Raw genomic sequence first — 13887 nt, 5'->3', positions numbered from 1 at the left:
TTAATTCCTGCCTTAAATGCTGCAATCAGTGCACTTTCATAAAAAGTTCATCTCCTCATATGCAAAATTAGGATTTGACCCTTCCAATTCTAAAAATACCATTAGCATAAGCAAATAGGTGTTCCAAGAAATACCAATCCTGTGAAATGCTTTGTGATGCTTTGGCTATTTTCAAAGTACACATCAGCTGTAAGGTAACCTATTTTACTTTGCATAATCCTGTGCTATCCAAATTGGTAGCCACATATGGCTAATGTGCACTTGTAATGAGGTTACAATGACTGAGTAACTGAATTTTCAATTCTATTTTAGTTTAATTAACTTAAAATTTAAAGTTGATACTTATTTCCATTACTGGAAAACATTAGTATGTTTGGAAAAACTTTGATATGTGAATGCAATTTTGCAATTGTAAATTTTATGAGCTCTAAATACAGATCAAGCATTTCCAATAAAAACTTCATGTTCAAACTGAAATGTGTTGTAAGCATAAAATACACACCTGATTTCAAAGACTTGGTATGGAAAAATGTCAAATAGCTTATTAATATTTAAAAATCAATTATGTATTAAATTGACAATATTGTGCATACTGGGTTAAACAAAATAGGTATTAAAATTAAATTCAATTGTTTCTTTTTACCTTTTAAAAAAAATTTTTTTTGTTGATTTCAGAGAGGAAGAGAGGAGAGAGAGAGATAGAAACATCAAGGACTACAGAGAATCATTGATTGGCTGCCTCCTGCACACTCCCCAACAGGGATCAAACCCTCAACCCAGGCTTGTGCCCTGACCTGGAATCGAACCATGACCTCCTGGTTCATAAGTCGTCACTAAGCCACACTGGCCGGGCTCTTTTTAGCTTTTAAAAATATGATTCCTGGGAAATGTAAAATAACACATGTGGCTCACATTCTATTTCTATTAGATGGCGTTGGTGTAACCTAATAATGGTTCCCAAACCTTTCCCACTGGAATATGTCCTAACACCAGGTTCAGAAACGGTGCCATAATCAAATACTGTTCTTCCTGTGGAGCATCAAAACCTGCTGACCACATCTGGGATTGAGAAGACCTTCCCTCATTTTCAGTAACTATTACTGATTGTCCTACACAACTACCTTTCTTTTCATCCTTTCCCAGGTCCGCTTTCTCTTCCTGTCCCCAAGGCCTAGTTCTCAATTCTCTTTTTCATTCTCCACACTTCCATGGTGACCTCATCCACTCTCAGCTTCAACTATCACTTGGAAGTGGATGACTTCCAATTCTTTTATCTCCACTTCTGACCCCTTTCTCAAGCTTCAGCTCCACAATGCCAGCTGCTTACTAAACAGATCCCTTTGGAAGTACCACCAACTTCTTAAACTCATCTTCATTTCTGGAATATCTAAACTGGAATTCCTCATCTTCATTTCTGTTGAAGATTCCCATCATTCACCTTGAAAACCTGGAGTCTGATCCCTTTTCTAGCCTACTGCCGTAGTCTTATAGCAGGCTCTTTCTTTTACATTTTTTTTATTTTAATTTTTAAAAACTTTTTATTGACTTTATTGGGGTGACATTGGTTAATAAAATTATATACGTTTCAGTTGTCCAAGTCTATAAATACATCATCTATATATTGTGTGCTCACCATACCAAGTCAGGTTTCCTTCCAAGGCCCTTCCGTAAGAGTCCTTTTTGCCATTGCCTCCTAACTGGCCTAACTCTAAATTCTTCCCGTTGTCTTCTCACCTCCCAGTCCTCCTCTTGCCCACTGCCATATTAGTATTCTCAAAATGACCACTTTGATCATGTTGCTGTCAGACTTTTAACAGGTTCCCACTGTCTACCATGGCAATCCAAACTACTCAGCAGGCGCCCCAGCACTCTTACACGCATTCAATCTCCTAGAATACAACTAATCCTCTAGCCAGATGTCCTGCCCTCAAAGTCCACTCTATACAATTCTGCTCCAACTTTAAGGCTCAGCTCAAACACAAGGTCCTCATAAAGGCTGCAGTGGTTCTCAACCTTACTAATGCCGCAACCCTTTAATACAGTTCCTCATGTTGTGGTGACCCCCAACCATAAAATTATTTTCGTTGCTACTTCATAACTGCAATTTTGTTACTGTTATGAATCATAATGTAAATATCTGATATGCAGGATGTATTTTCAGGGGTCGCGACCCACCGGTTGAGAACCGCTGTAGCCTTCTCTGATCAACCCAGCTAACATCAGTGTTTCTCTACCCGCAAACTCCTTTAGTATTTCTCATGGCAACCACTGTGGTCATGAGTATGTGGCCTTATCTTCTCTATAAAATTGTGTCCCCTTAACAGCACCCGATAGCACCTTGCACTGCACATTGCCATCTTTGGACATTTTACCAAAGAAATCAACTTAAAAAAGGAAAATCCTGGTAAACTTGGGATTATGGATAAATCTTTATCTCTAGCCAGTTATCTAATTACTCCAGACCTTCATTTAGATGTCCCAAGATTCAGTAACTCCAAAATTAAACTCATCTCAACCCGGCATTTGTCTCTTATATCAGTAAATGGTACCACCATACCATCAATAGCCCAGGCCAGAAACAGAGGTATTAATCTTTAATTTCCCCAACTCACACCTTCTCAAACTCAATGATCAGGTGCTGTGAAATCTTCTACCTAAACATCTCTGCACTTATCCACTTCTTCCCAACTTCGCTGTCAATCCAGGCCACTATTACCTGGGATTACTGCAATACTGGTCTTATACTCAATCCTCTAACCACTTTCTATAGTACAACTAGCGTCATCTTTTAAAATTCATTCTGAACAGGTGAAATTCATGCTGAAAAGCCTTCAATTATTCTCAAGTTAAAGATTTCCAAACATGGCTTGTAGACTCCACTGCATCTGGCCAGTGTTTACCTTCTCAGCTTCACTTCTTATTTCCCAGATCATCCCTGCCCTTACACACCTCACACTTGAACCATGTCCAAGTACTCCATATGCAGTCTTCCAAATATTCCAATGTCCTCGCTTGCCTCAGGGCTCTTGCACAAGCTGGTAGGGTTGTGTGCCCCTCCTTTATAATCACCCAATAACCCAGGTGCTGGCTAACCATGCATTCATATTCTTTCTAACTTCAGCAATGGTGCCTGAAGAAAAGCTTCATGCTGCTCCTACACTCATCTCAATATGTGGCAGGTAATATACTCAAGAATTATTTACTGAATCAATGAATAAATATATAATAATTTTCTGTTTAAAAACACACACCACAAATTCCAAGGTCAATGAATGAAATTCATTTCTGTATCATCTATAATTCAACAGCATTGTATAAAGTGGGCAATTGATCTACATTTTTATTTTATCTGTCTTTTAAGTCAAAACTATTAATAGTTTGGTTAAATAGAATTTACATGAGTAAGCTTAGAATAATCAAAATGGAAAAAAAAAGACACTGTATTTTATGTTCTCCTTTGCCTTGTAAACTCTTAGGCCAATTCATTTGAAACTTTTGATGCAAAACACAGAATGTATGAAAAGCAGCCAAGCAAAAGTAGATAGACCACAGCAGCAGCGCCTGAAGAGATATCAGACCATAATAAAGAGAAAAGGCTCAGCCCTACTCCTGTCCTTGTCCAGGCTGAAGCTCAGTGCAATCAGTGCACAAGCTTCATGATCCTGGGAGTCATGAGAAAGAATGGACGTATCTGTGGGGGCCATAAAAGCCTTTCTGGTTTATTTAACAAAGGGGAAGGAAACACTTACTAAGCAATAAGACTAGGTGCTGGCCCTTCCTTTCAGCATTTCCTTTCTGCTTCACAATGTATTAGCCCCATTTTACTGACAAAGAAACAGGGGCTTATGGTCACGTAGCTGGTCCTGGTGACCTTATAACTCAGTTCTAACTCATACATTTTTACTGAGCACTTACTCCTGCTGAGCCCTATTCTATATGCTGGGGATTGAGCAATAAGAAAAACAGTCTGCTCTGAAGAAAGCTTATGGATTAGTGGGGACTGATGCACCATAGACAAATAATGTAATTTCAGATGGTGATACAATTAAGGGGTATTAAAATGCAAAACTGAGGAATGTTATAGAGTAACTAGGGAGGTGACTTAGGATTTGAGGTTCTCAGAGATAATTCAAAAGATAATTTTGAGGAGATACTTATGTAGAGTTAAAGAAAATGGATAAAGTGACTATCTGGTCAAACCTTAAATGGAAGTCTCTAGAAGCTACTAGAAGCAAAAATTATCATTCACTTCCCAATTATTAGTAAAGTGGCCATCATGTGAAAGGAACGATAGCCTTATCCTAGTCATAACCCAAAGCAGGTTAGATGGTTACCAGATGGCAAACATTTCCACATGAACCAAATGGCTGTTTAAGGCAATAGACCAATCAAATTAATTCTTGGATTCCCCAGCACCTACAACAGCACGTGACACACACCAGGGATCATTAAGTGACTGCTGAATGAACATATAAAGGAAGAAAAAAGGACATGCTGAACTGTCACTATCATGGGTTAAATCCCTTTTCGGGCCAAGTGGCTTCAATTCACCCAACTTCACTCTAACACCAGTCTTAATCACAAGAAGCAGGTGAGGGAAGTCGGATTAGTGTAAATCCAGGAATAAGACTGTACTAGGAAACAATTAGCTTATGTTGCCAACAGTCTGAAACATCTTTAAGTCACAAGTTTCATTTAAAGAAAATCTAATATCCAAATGATGACTAAAAATTAGTAAGGGGTAATTATTTGGCTTCTTTACATAAGGATTCACCTAATGCAGACACTGTGGACACTTCTGTACCAAGTATTATTCTAACTATTGCACGCACAGCACCTTGCTGACCTCTTTACCTGCGTATCTCCCTTGCTAGATTGGTACCCCTTGAGGGAAGGGACAAAGAACATGCATCTGTACTGTCTTAGGCCTTGTCCAGTTTACAGTGCAAAAGGTCAATGATTATACTGAATTACAAAAATTAAATTTCTTCAAAACCTTTCAGTCATGGAGCAGTTGGATAGGGTGAGACCCACCCCTTACTACTGTTACCTGCTAGGCCCACTCTGCAGAACCTGAAGGGCTCATCATCACATCACTCTTTTAATGTCTCTAGCAGAGTTGAAGAGCTGGAAAAGCCTTACAAGCTTCTGCTTCAATTTTAAGAGGTTTATTTTTAAAGGACTGTCTTAGTGGTGATAGAGAATAACAAATGGCCATTCAAAGCTGAACAACAGAGTTGAGTTTGCACCATATATCAAAGTTGCCAGTGTTTCCTCTCTGGCACCCAGATGGAAGGGCTAAAAAACAGTTTAAAAATAAGGTACAACTTCTGATAGATTAAGCGCTACCAATTTTTGTGAAGTTTCAGTAAAATTTGAATAAGGAATCTGTGACACTTTTTTTGTGAGACAGAGCAGCGTTGTGAATGATATTACTACAACATCACAAGTAGACTCAGCAGAAGATGGATGGGGCAGGGGGGAAACTAGTAAGGATCATGTTCATTTTCTCCAGTAAAAAACTTCCTCTGCATATGCCATCTCATTTTAAAAACCACAACAGAGCCAGTTCTAATATCCCTGGATTTTGTTCTTCATAACATCAGCCACATTTCTGAAGTTCTTAAAGCTTCATCTCACACTACTGACAGAAAGACAACTTCAATGAAAGGCACAAATTAGATACTACCCATTTGCACACTTGATTTATTACTCATTTTCACTTGCTTCTGAATTACCATAGTTTTGTTGTGCCATAAGGACTGGCTCTGCAGAAACTTAAATCCAAAATGGCAGCTGAGTTTCTGAAACTCACCAGAGACATAATGCTTATTAACATACCTGAAAGCACGTCTTATTTATCTCACTTTTCAATGTCTCAGAGAAAAGAATATTTATAAAAACATTTCAGAGAATTAGATGGTATCTGTTTACGCTCATTATATCATTCTCTTTCTTGCCTAGAGAGCAGACACTCTAGAGTGCTTCTGGTTCCTCCGCTCTGCAAACTGAGTTAACCTGCTATTCACAAGCTAACAGTCCACAAAAAAAAAACAAAACAAAAAACAAGCTAATGGCAAAACATGGAAAGCCTAGGTTTTTCTTACTCTTCTGTAAGAACTTAGGAAATGGATGTAAAATGAATCACCTAACAAGTAAAGCCCCAAATAAGCACTTTCATTTTCAGATAAACACAAGCAAAATCAGAGCTCTAATTTTCCTTAGGTCCACCACAAAGCAACACTCTATCACTATGGTAAAGTCTATGTTTTTCCTTTAAACTGAAACTGTAAAAAAATTTTTTAAAGACACAAATTCGTTCCAGACTACCTCTCTAATGTAATGTTTCCAATCCTTCTTACACAAAAGCTAAACTTATATTACCCAAAAAATTTACACTGAATTTAAAACCATCACTTAACTTCTCTACTTATTTCTACTACTAATAACATTAGTTTTAGAAAAATAATAAAATACTTGCTCTTTAGAGACAGAGCGCTTTAATTATCTTTATGTATTCAAATGGAAAGTCTTTTTGTTAAATTAGCGTGAAAGTCCCTTCATCTACACACAATTGTCCAAAGAAACAGGCCATTTTCAGCACAAGAGGCCAATCCATTTTTACAGTGAATAAAGCTTTTGAAAGCACTACACACCCTCTTCTAGACTGTCAAATTTTCAAAATGGTCCAGCAATTTTTCCATTTTTTAACACTTTCAGGCCCAGCAAGCACCTTGTAATTAGATTAATTAAAAAGGAACAAAAAAAATACAACCAATGCTCCCTTCTGATTAAAATTATTCCTTTTATGTCTAATTAGCTTTAATCCAACTCTACATATTTAATGATGGGGATTATGACAACTCAACCAATTTGCATATTTTAAATGCCTTTCTAAACTATACTCTGTAACAGATTTAGAAGAACAGTCTCTTTCTCATGCCAATATTCCCAGGCATAAATCAGGATACAAACTAGGCCGGGGGGTAAAAAAAGAAAAGAAAACAAGGCCTCTCAGAGCCTGGGATGTGCTGAGGGAGTGGGGTAATTTACTCCAGGGGTGGGGGCAATTTACCCGCCACAGCACAAACTACATCCTTTCAGCCCACCAGACCGAGAAGCATTACATCACACTCTCACAATGATAGGGGGAGGTGGCTCTGAGAAAGCAAGTTTTCAGCTTTCTTCCCTCTCTGCTCCGAGGCTTTCTAGAATCCTGCATTAGAGTAAAGGAATTTAACTTCAGGGCACTGCACAGTTTCAGGAGTAACTAACATATGTACGTACACAGCTAATTATTTATATGACCCTCAATGACCAATTCACAATGGAAACGACCAAAACAGGCCACCGCACAAACAGATGCTGAATTTGTGCTGAAAAGCCCAGTTCATCTGTATAAAATTAAACAATAAATGTAATCCGTGAGAAATGGAGAAGGCTAATCCCTAGGGAGAAACTGATAAAGAAATAATTCTTCATCGGGGTGAATAGCTGTTTATATCTTTTAAAACACTGTGTTTACAAGATAGTCCTACCATTTGGTTCAAACCACGATCAAAATAACAGCGCATCTGGCTGCACATTTGAGAACACAGAGAAACCCAGTGCACACGAGCGCGCGCAGAGAGCAGAGGGGCGATCCACACATTGCTCCGGAGGTTTGCAAGCAGGGGAATCTACAAACCCCAAACCTCCCGGTGCTCACTTGCCCCCCGCCTGATGTCTAAAATGTATCAGGTCTTATTTTAGGTTTTATATCTCTCTAGGAAGGATGGCCTACCTTTAAAAAAAAAAAAAGGCTTCCCTGTTGTAGTGCTTGCCCTCCCAGATCCTTTGTCGGCCTTAGCAGCCGAAAGAATGCAAACCCATTTATATTTATGCAAATTTTTGCAGCAGATTTAAGGGGACAGGGAGAGGTCTGTGTTTTTTAAAAACCCATTTCCAAATATTAAATTTCCAATTACTCACAGCTTATTTTATTGGCAAGACAGAAACGATGACAAGAGTCGCAGACATTAAAAGTGCAATTAAATCAATTCAAAATCTAAATATTTTACCAAGGCTTTTCCATTTCTAAAACGCCGAACCAAAAGTACATCACGGGTCTGATTTACACAGATTCACGAAATGTCTGAAGCCAGTCTCCATGCTAGACAAATGTCGATTTGCAACACCACTAGTGAAAACGGTTAGACAAAATCCATATAAATCAATTGGTTTTAAAAAATTGAAAATATGTACCAACCTCATAAAGTGCAGCAGTGCTTAAATCCAGCAAATTGAGGCATACAAGGTAGAAATGGAAATGAAAAAAGGTCCAAAAAAGGATTTCTTTTTGTCTATCTGTATTTGTATTTTAAATATTCAGAAACCAGCAGAGACTCTGTCGGCCATTTTGGCTTGAACTAACTCTCACTCACTCTCCCGCTTGCTCTCTCTCTCCCCCCTCTGTCTCTAAAGGAAGCAGCTTTTTGTGACCTTCAAATAGAGGCGGATCATGTGACTTCGGGTAGATTTGTCAATCAGGAAAGGGGAGGGAGCTGGGGATGAAACTGCCTTAAAGGGAAAGCGGCCCTTTTCCACTCTCATTTGTGAAGCTGTTATCTCATACTCTCCGCCTACACACACTGCATGTGAAAGTGGCAACAGCACAGGGGTAACAGATGAACAAAATATAAAAACCTTTATTAGTTTATAGAAATATGCTCAGTTGCTAACGATTCTTGTAGATCCTGGAGCTTGGCTCGCTTGCTACAGTTATTCCCGAGATGTCTGGGCAAGCACAGGCTGGCAAACTGCTCCTTAAAAGGGGGCTTAAACAATGCTTTACCCAAACATGAGACTTTAGTTTTTAAAGATCAAGGTGAAATATAGGGCACGACTGATCTCTAGCAAGCTCCTAAAATGAATAGGAAAAGAAGGGAAGTAAATATACCAAAGTAAAAATTGAGAATGGCAATTCAGAGAGGTTAAGTAACTTATCCCAAATCACACAGCTGAACAGCTGCAGAGCAGGGACTGGCTTCCCAAATGAACTACACATTAATCGTTTTGGGTCCCTCCTCCCACCACCCCAAATAAAAACTACGCTACAGCATAACAGAGATCCTCTAGGTCTAGGATAAGCCAGATCTGAGTCATTATGGATCTACTCCCCCACCTGAGGAAGTAGCTCTGCAGCTGACATGGAGTAAGCACTGAATTAAAAACCTGCCTGTTTCCCCCATCCTAGGTCCCTTCTTGCTATATGCTTCTAGAGTTCTAATCACCTAAGAAACCCACACTGCGTTTGTGTCTCTGGCCCTGGGGCTAACGGGCTGTGTAACTTCAGTGAGGCAAGTGCTTCTATCCCTGGGCCTTGATCTTCTCATTTGTAGAATGTAAGGATAAGCCATCACTAGATGGTATCTTAGGTTCCTTTCAGCTCTAAAACATGACTCCCCCCACCCCCACCCCCCAGTTCATCTTATCCTTGTCATCTCAAAAGTAAGTCATTGCCCTGGGAAAACTTTCCTTGTTCTTCCCAGTCTAGACCAGCCTTCCTGTTCAACACTCCCATAATATCTTTTACTACCTCATAGCATTGGTCATAACAACAATTTATTATTTATGAAATAATGTGCTTACTGCTGGTCTTCCCCAGTATATATAAGGATAAATAAGCACCACATCTTCCTTCATGGCTGTGTGAAGCCCTACACCAAGCCCCAAAAAGGTAAATAAATGAATTAGACCTCCATTTGGAAGTCCTGGGTTGAACAGGAAGATATGTGCCACCCAAATATAAGGAATGAAAATCACAGTTTCCAGAAACTTGCCTCCATTTATTTTTTAAAAAATATATATTTTATTGATTTTCTACAGAGAAGAAGGGAGAGGAATAGAGAGTTAGAAACATCGATGAGTGAGAAACATTGATCAGCTGCCTCCTGCACACCCACTACTGGGGATGTGCCCGCAACCAAGGTACATGCCCTTGACCGGAATCGAACCTGGGACCCTTCAGTCCACAGGCTGACACTCTATCCACTGAGCCAAACCGATTAGGGAAACTTGCCTCCATTTATTTGTTTAAGGATTGCTTGAAGAGGTAAAGTAACTAAATGAAAGCCAGTGAGCGAAAGTACCCTGTGCCTATTAGACTCTGTCGATAGAGCGGATCAGGTGGGATTCCAGTGTGATTCTCCCAAATGAACTAGACCAGTGGTCAGCAAACTGCGGCTCGCGAGCCACATGCTGCTCTTTGGCCCCTTGAGTGTGGCTCTTCCACAAAATACCACGTGCGGGCGCACATGTCCAATGCGATTGAAACTTCGTGGCCCATGCACAGAAGTCGGTATTTTGTGGAAGAGCCACACTCAAGGGGCCAAAGAGCCGCATGTGGCTCGCGAGCCGCAGCACTGAGACTGACCGAGTGTAATCTTCCATGCCAACCAGCAGAGAACTGACGGATTCTGTAAGCCTGACATTCCTCAAAAAGGAACCTATGAGCCCTTTCTAAATCCCACATTCATCATCCTGGCTTCTGGGCCCTTATACAGTCTCCAACCTTCCCTTTTACTCCGATAGAACAGGAAAGGAGCTGTTTCAGGGAAGGCAGAGTTCAATGCCTAGATGATCTGGCAGCTTGAATATTTATTGTATAAATTCTCCCACTGTCTTTGCACAGCTCTGCGTGGAGTAAGAGCCAGGAGTTGGACTGACAATTGAGATGTAGGCAAAAGCAGGAAACTCCTAGGATGGAAATTTTGAATACTTAGTCTATTTTTATCCCTCCAATACCTTCCAGATGAGTTACGGAAAGCTTACTTACGTGGAGCATGCTTAACATGTTAAAATGCATGAAGACTGTACAGCTGCCTTGTTTCAATTTGTGATGGACACGATCTCTTTATAAAACTGAATTTTGCTAAGTCTCCATTCCCCAGTGCAGAATATTACTGTATGAATGCATATATGTGTTACCATGTAAGTGTTAAATAACAAACTGTACAAAGCTGGGAAACATAGACACATTGTAAAACAAAATATTAGTTCTATTTTCAAATAATATGAACGATATTTTTTCTTGAACATCCTAACATCTTTATTTATTGGTGAGATACCTCTAAATTTAAAGCAATTGTTCCAATTGTTCATCTAAAACAGCGGTTCTCAAACTGTGGGTCGCGACCCCTTTGGGGGTCGAACGACCCTTACACGGGGTCGCCTAAGACCATCGGAAAACACATATATAATTACATATTGTTTTTGTGATTAATCACTATGCTTTATGTTCAATTTGTAACAATGAAATTGGGGGTCACCACAACATGAGGAACTGTATTAAAGGGTTGTGGCATTAGGAAGGTTGAGAACCACTGATCTAAAAGAAACAACTGCAGTAAATACTCTATTTCCCCTATATTTTCAGACATTTTTGGACTCTGTGATATACTTATTGTAATTTTTTTTCATATTGATTAGATTCTGTTTTTAAATTATATTATTACAAAATGAGGATACGAAATAATAAAAAATAAATTTACTTTTTTTAAACAAAAAAACAGAAGTTATACACTCACATAAGTATCCTTTTTCAAACTTGGTATCTTTGATCACGATATACTACTATTAAAATATTTTTATTAGGAAACAGATTGAAAAATATAAACTGAACATTTAACTCAAAAGCCCAGTAAACAAGTAACAAACTCAAAAGAGAAATTTATGATAAAAGCATAAACAATCATTTTTTAAAAAAAGAGTAGACTGGCTGAAAAAATCCCAGAAACCTTTTTGTTTAAAAATAAATAAGTAAAAGTAAATAATCCTTTGGAAAATATTATCAATTTAAAAAAAGAGAAGTCATACATGAAAAGTAGGACTGAGAAAGGGGGCTTTATAACTACAGATTTGAAGAGGATTCTTTTTTAATTGTGAGAGAATTACACATAACTTTGTGTCAATAAACTTGAAGATTAAATAAAATAGATGACAGTCACGGAAAATAGAAAGTGCCATATCAACTCAAGAAAAGTTATGAGCACAGCCGGAGTAGCTCAGTTGGTTAAGCTTTGTCTTGTGCTCCGACAGGTTGCCTGTTCGTTTTCCAGTCACAGCACATAGCTGGATTGCGGGTTCAATCTCCAGTCAGGGAGCATATGGAAGGCAACTGATTGATATGTCTCTCATACATATCTCTGGTCTCTCTCCCTCTCCCTCTCCCTCTGTCTCTCTCCCCTTCATCTCTCTAAGCATGTCCTTGAATGAGGATTAAAAAACAAAAAGTTGTGAAAATGACAAAAACCTATATCAGAAATTTGTAAAATATTAAAACTACATGAGGCACAAATGGTTTTCTGGATGAAGTCTACCAAACTTCTATCAAACAAATAATTCTCCATGTTATCTATCCCTCCTGTTCTCAAATTTATAGATATAAAAGGGAAAGTTTCCTAGTTTCTCCTATGAGGCTAACATATTTCTGATACACATCTGGACTAAGTTAGTACAAAAGAATAAAACTACAGACCAATCTTCACTTGTGAAGACAGATACAGAAATCTTAAGTAAAATATTTGCATATTGAGTTTATCAGTTTTAAGATCATATTATGACCACATAGTGTTTTTACCAAAAATTCAAGGATGGTTAAATTACAAAATCTATTAACGTAACTCTTCATCTGTTCAACAGGTATGTACTAAGTGCTTTCTATGTGTCTGACTCTGGTAGGTGCTGGGGGCACAGCAATAAACCAGATAGGAAAGGTTCTTGCCCACATGTAGCCAACATCCTCATGGGAAAAAGAAGTCACTGGGAAGAAAATAAAGAGTTTGATGGGATATGGAATAACTGAGGGAGGCTCCCTTTAGATAAGGTGGTTAGGGAAGGGTTCTCAGGAGGGGCACTTAAGCTGAGTTGAAAAGCAACTGCTTGGCCCTGGCTGGTTTGGCTCAGTGGATTGAGCATCGGCCTGTGGACTGAAGGGTCCCAGGTTCGATTCTGGTCAAGGGCACATGCCTGGGTTGCAGGCTTGATCACCAGTGGGGGATATGCAGGAGGCAGCTGATCAATGATTCTCTCTCATCATTGATGTTTATATCGCTCTCTCCCTCTCCCTTCTTCTCTAAAACCAATAAAAAAATATATTAAAAAAAAAAAAAAGAAAAGCAACTGCTTGAGTGTTCAAAGAATAAGAGGGATGGATAACCAGGAGGCTAGGACATGTGAACAGAAAAGAGAGGGATGAGATGAACCCTAGAAGGTAGGAGGAGCTAAATCATACTGGATCTTGCAGGCCACAGTAAGGATTTTATTTTAAAGACAGTGGAAAGACACGGAAGAATTTTAAAGCAGGAGAGTGAACAGTGCCATTTTATCTGTTATTCACCCTCTACCTAACACTTAGGATCAACAAGCTTTTCAAGGGACTAGGAAAATGTTTAGGACCTGAAAGGATACATTTGCAAGTCCAAAATACAAAAAGAAAATTATAACCATAAAAATTAACAAATGCTTAAACGTCCTCAAAATATAAACCAGCAATTTTATTCACTATTAAATTTAGCATTTATAAAATTTCATTACATTTGAAAACAATTCTCACTTTGCAGAAATTTCTAAATTTGTTAATTGTTAAGAAATGTTAGGTAATTATAATTTAAGTAAGTTATTTGTAGCCAAATAATTTCAGAAGCAAAATAGTACAATCATTTTAATGTGTGATAGCAAAAATAAATAAATGAAACCACATATTTCATATGGGATGTGGGTACCTTTTAATGTTTCCTATAAAGTGGGACAAAGTCTCTAAAACCTCCCAAAGTAAGAATTCCAAAGACCCATGGAGGTCTTACAACCACTTTAGAAACATCAGTTGTATGTTTTCAAAAGCTCATC

At 38.6% G+C, this 13887-nt stretch overlaps 1 protein-coding gene across 4 annotated transcripts in view; it reads right to left on the bottom strand.

Moving 5' to 3' along the window:
* The window catches only part of TNRC6B (trinucleotide repeat containing adaptor 6B), a 229884-nt gene that overhangs the window by 139024 nt on the left and 76973 nt on the right, over positions 1-13887 (bottom strand). Inside the window, exon 1 of one of the 4 annotated variants that reach the window (XM_070411171.1) lies at positions 8249-8494. The exons of the other annotated variants lie outside the window; for them this stretch is intronic. Within the exon in view, the coding sequence (XP_070267272.1) occupies positions 8249-8253 (5 nt within the window). The 5' untranslated portion in view covers positions 8254-8494. Of the gene's footprint in view, positions 1-8248; positions 8495-13887 lie in introns of those variants that run through there. 4 annotated transcript variants of the gene reach the window in all.

This window comes from Myotis yumanensis, unplaced genomic scaffold, assembly GCF_028538775.1.
Source record: "Myotis yumanensis isolate MYYU_CA2020_CCGP unplaced genomic scaffold, mMyoYum1.0.hap1 SCAF_3, whole genome shotgun sequence".
NCBI classification, from domain to species: Eukaryota; Metazoa; Chordata; class Mammalia; order Chiroptera; family Vespertilionidae; genus Myotis; species Myotis yumanensis.
This window is presented reverse-complemented; position numbering and strand designations above follow the sequence as displayed.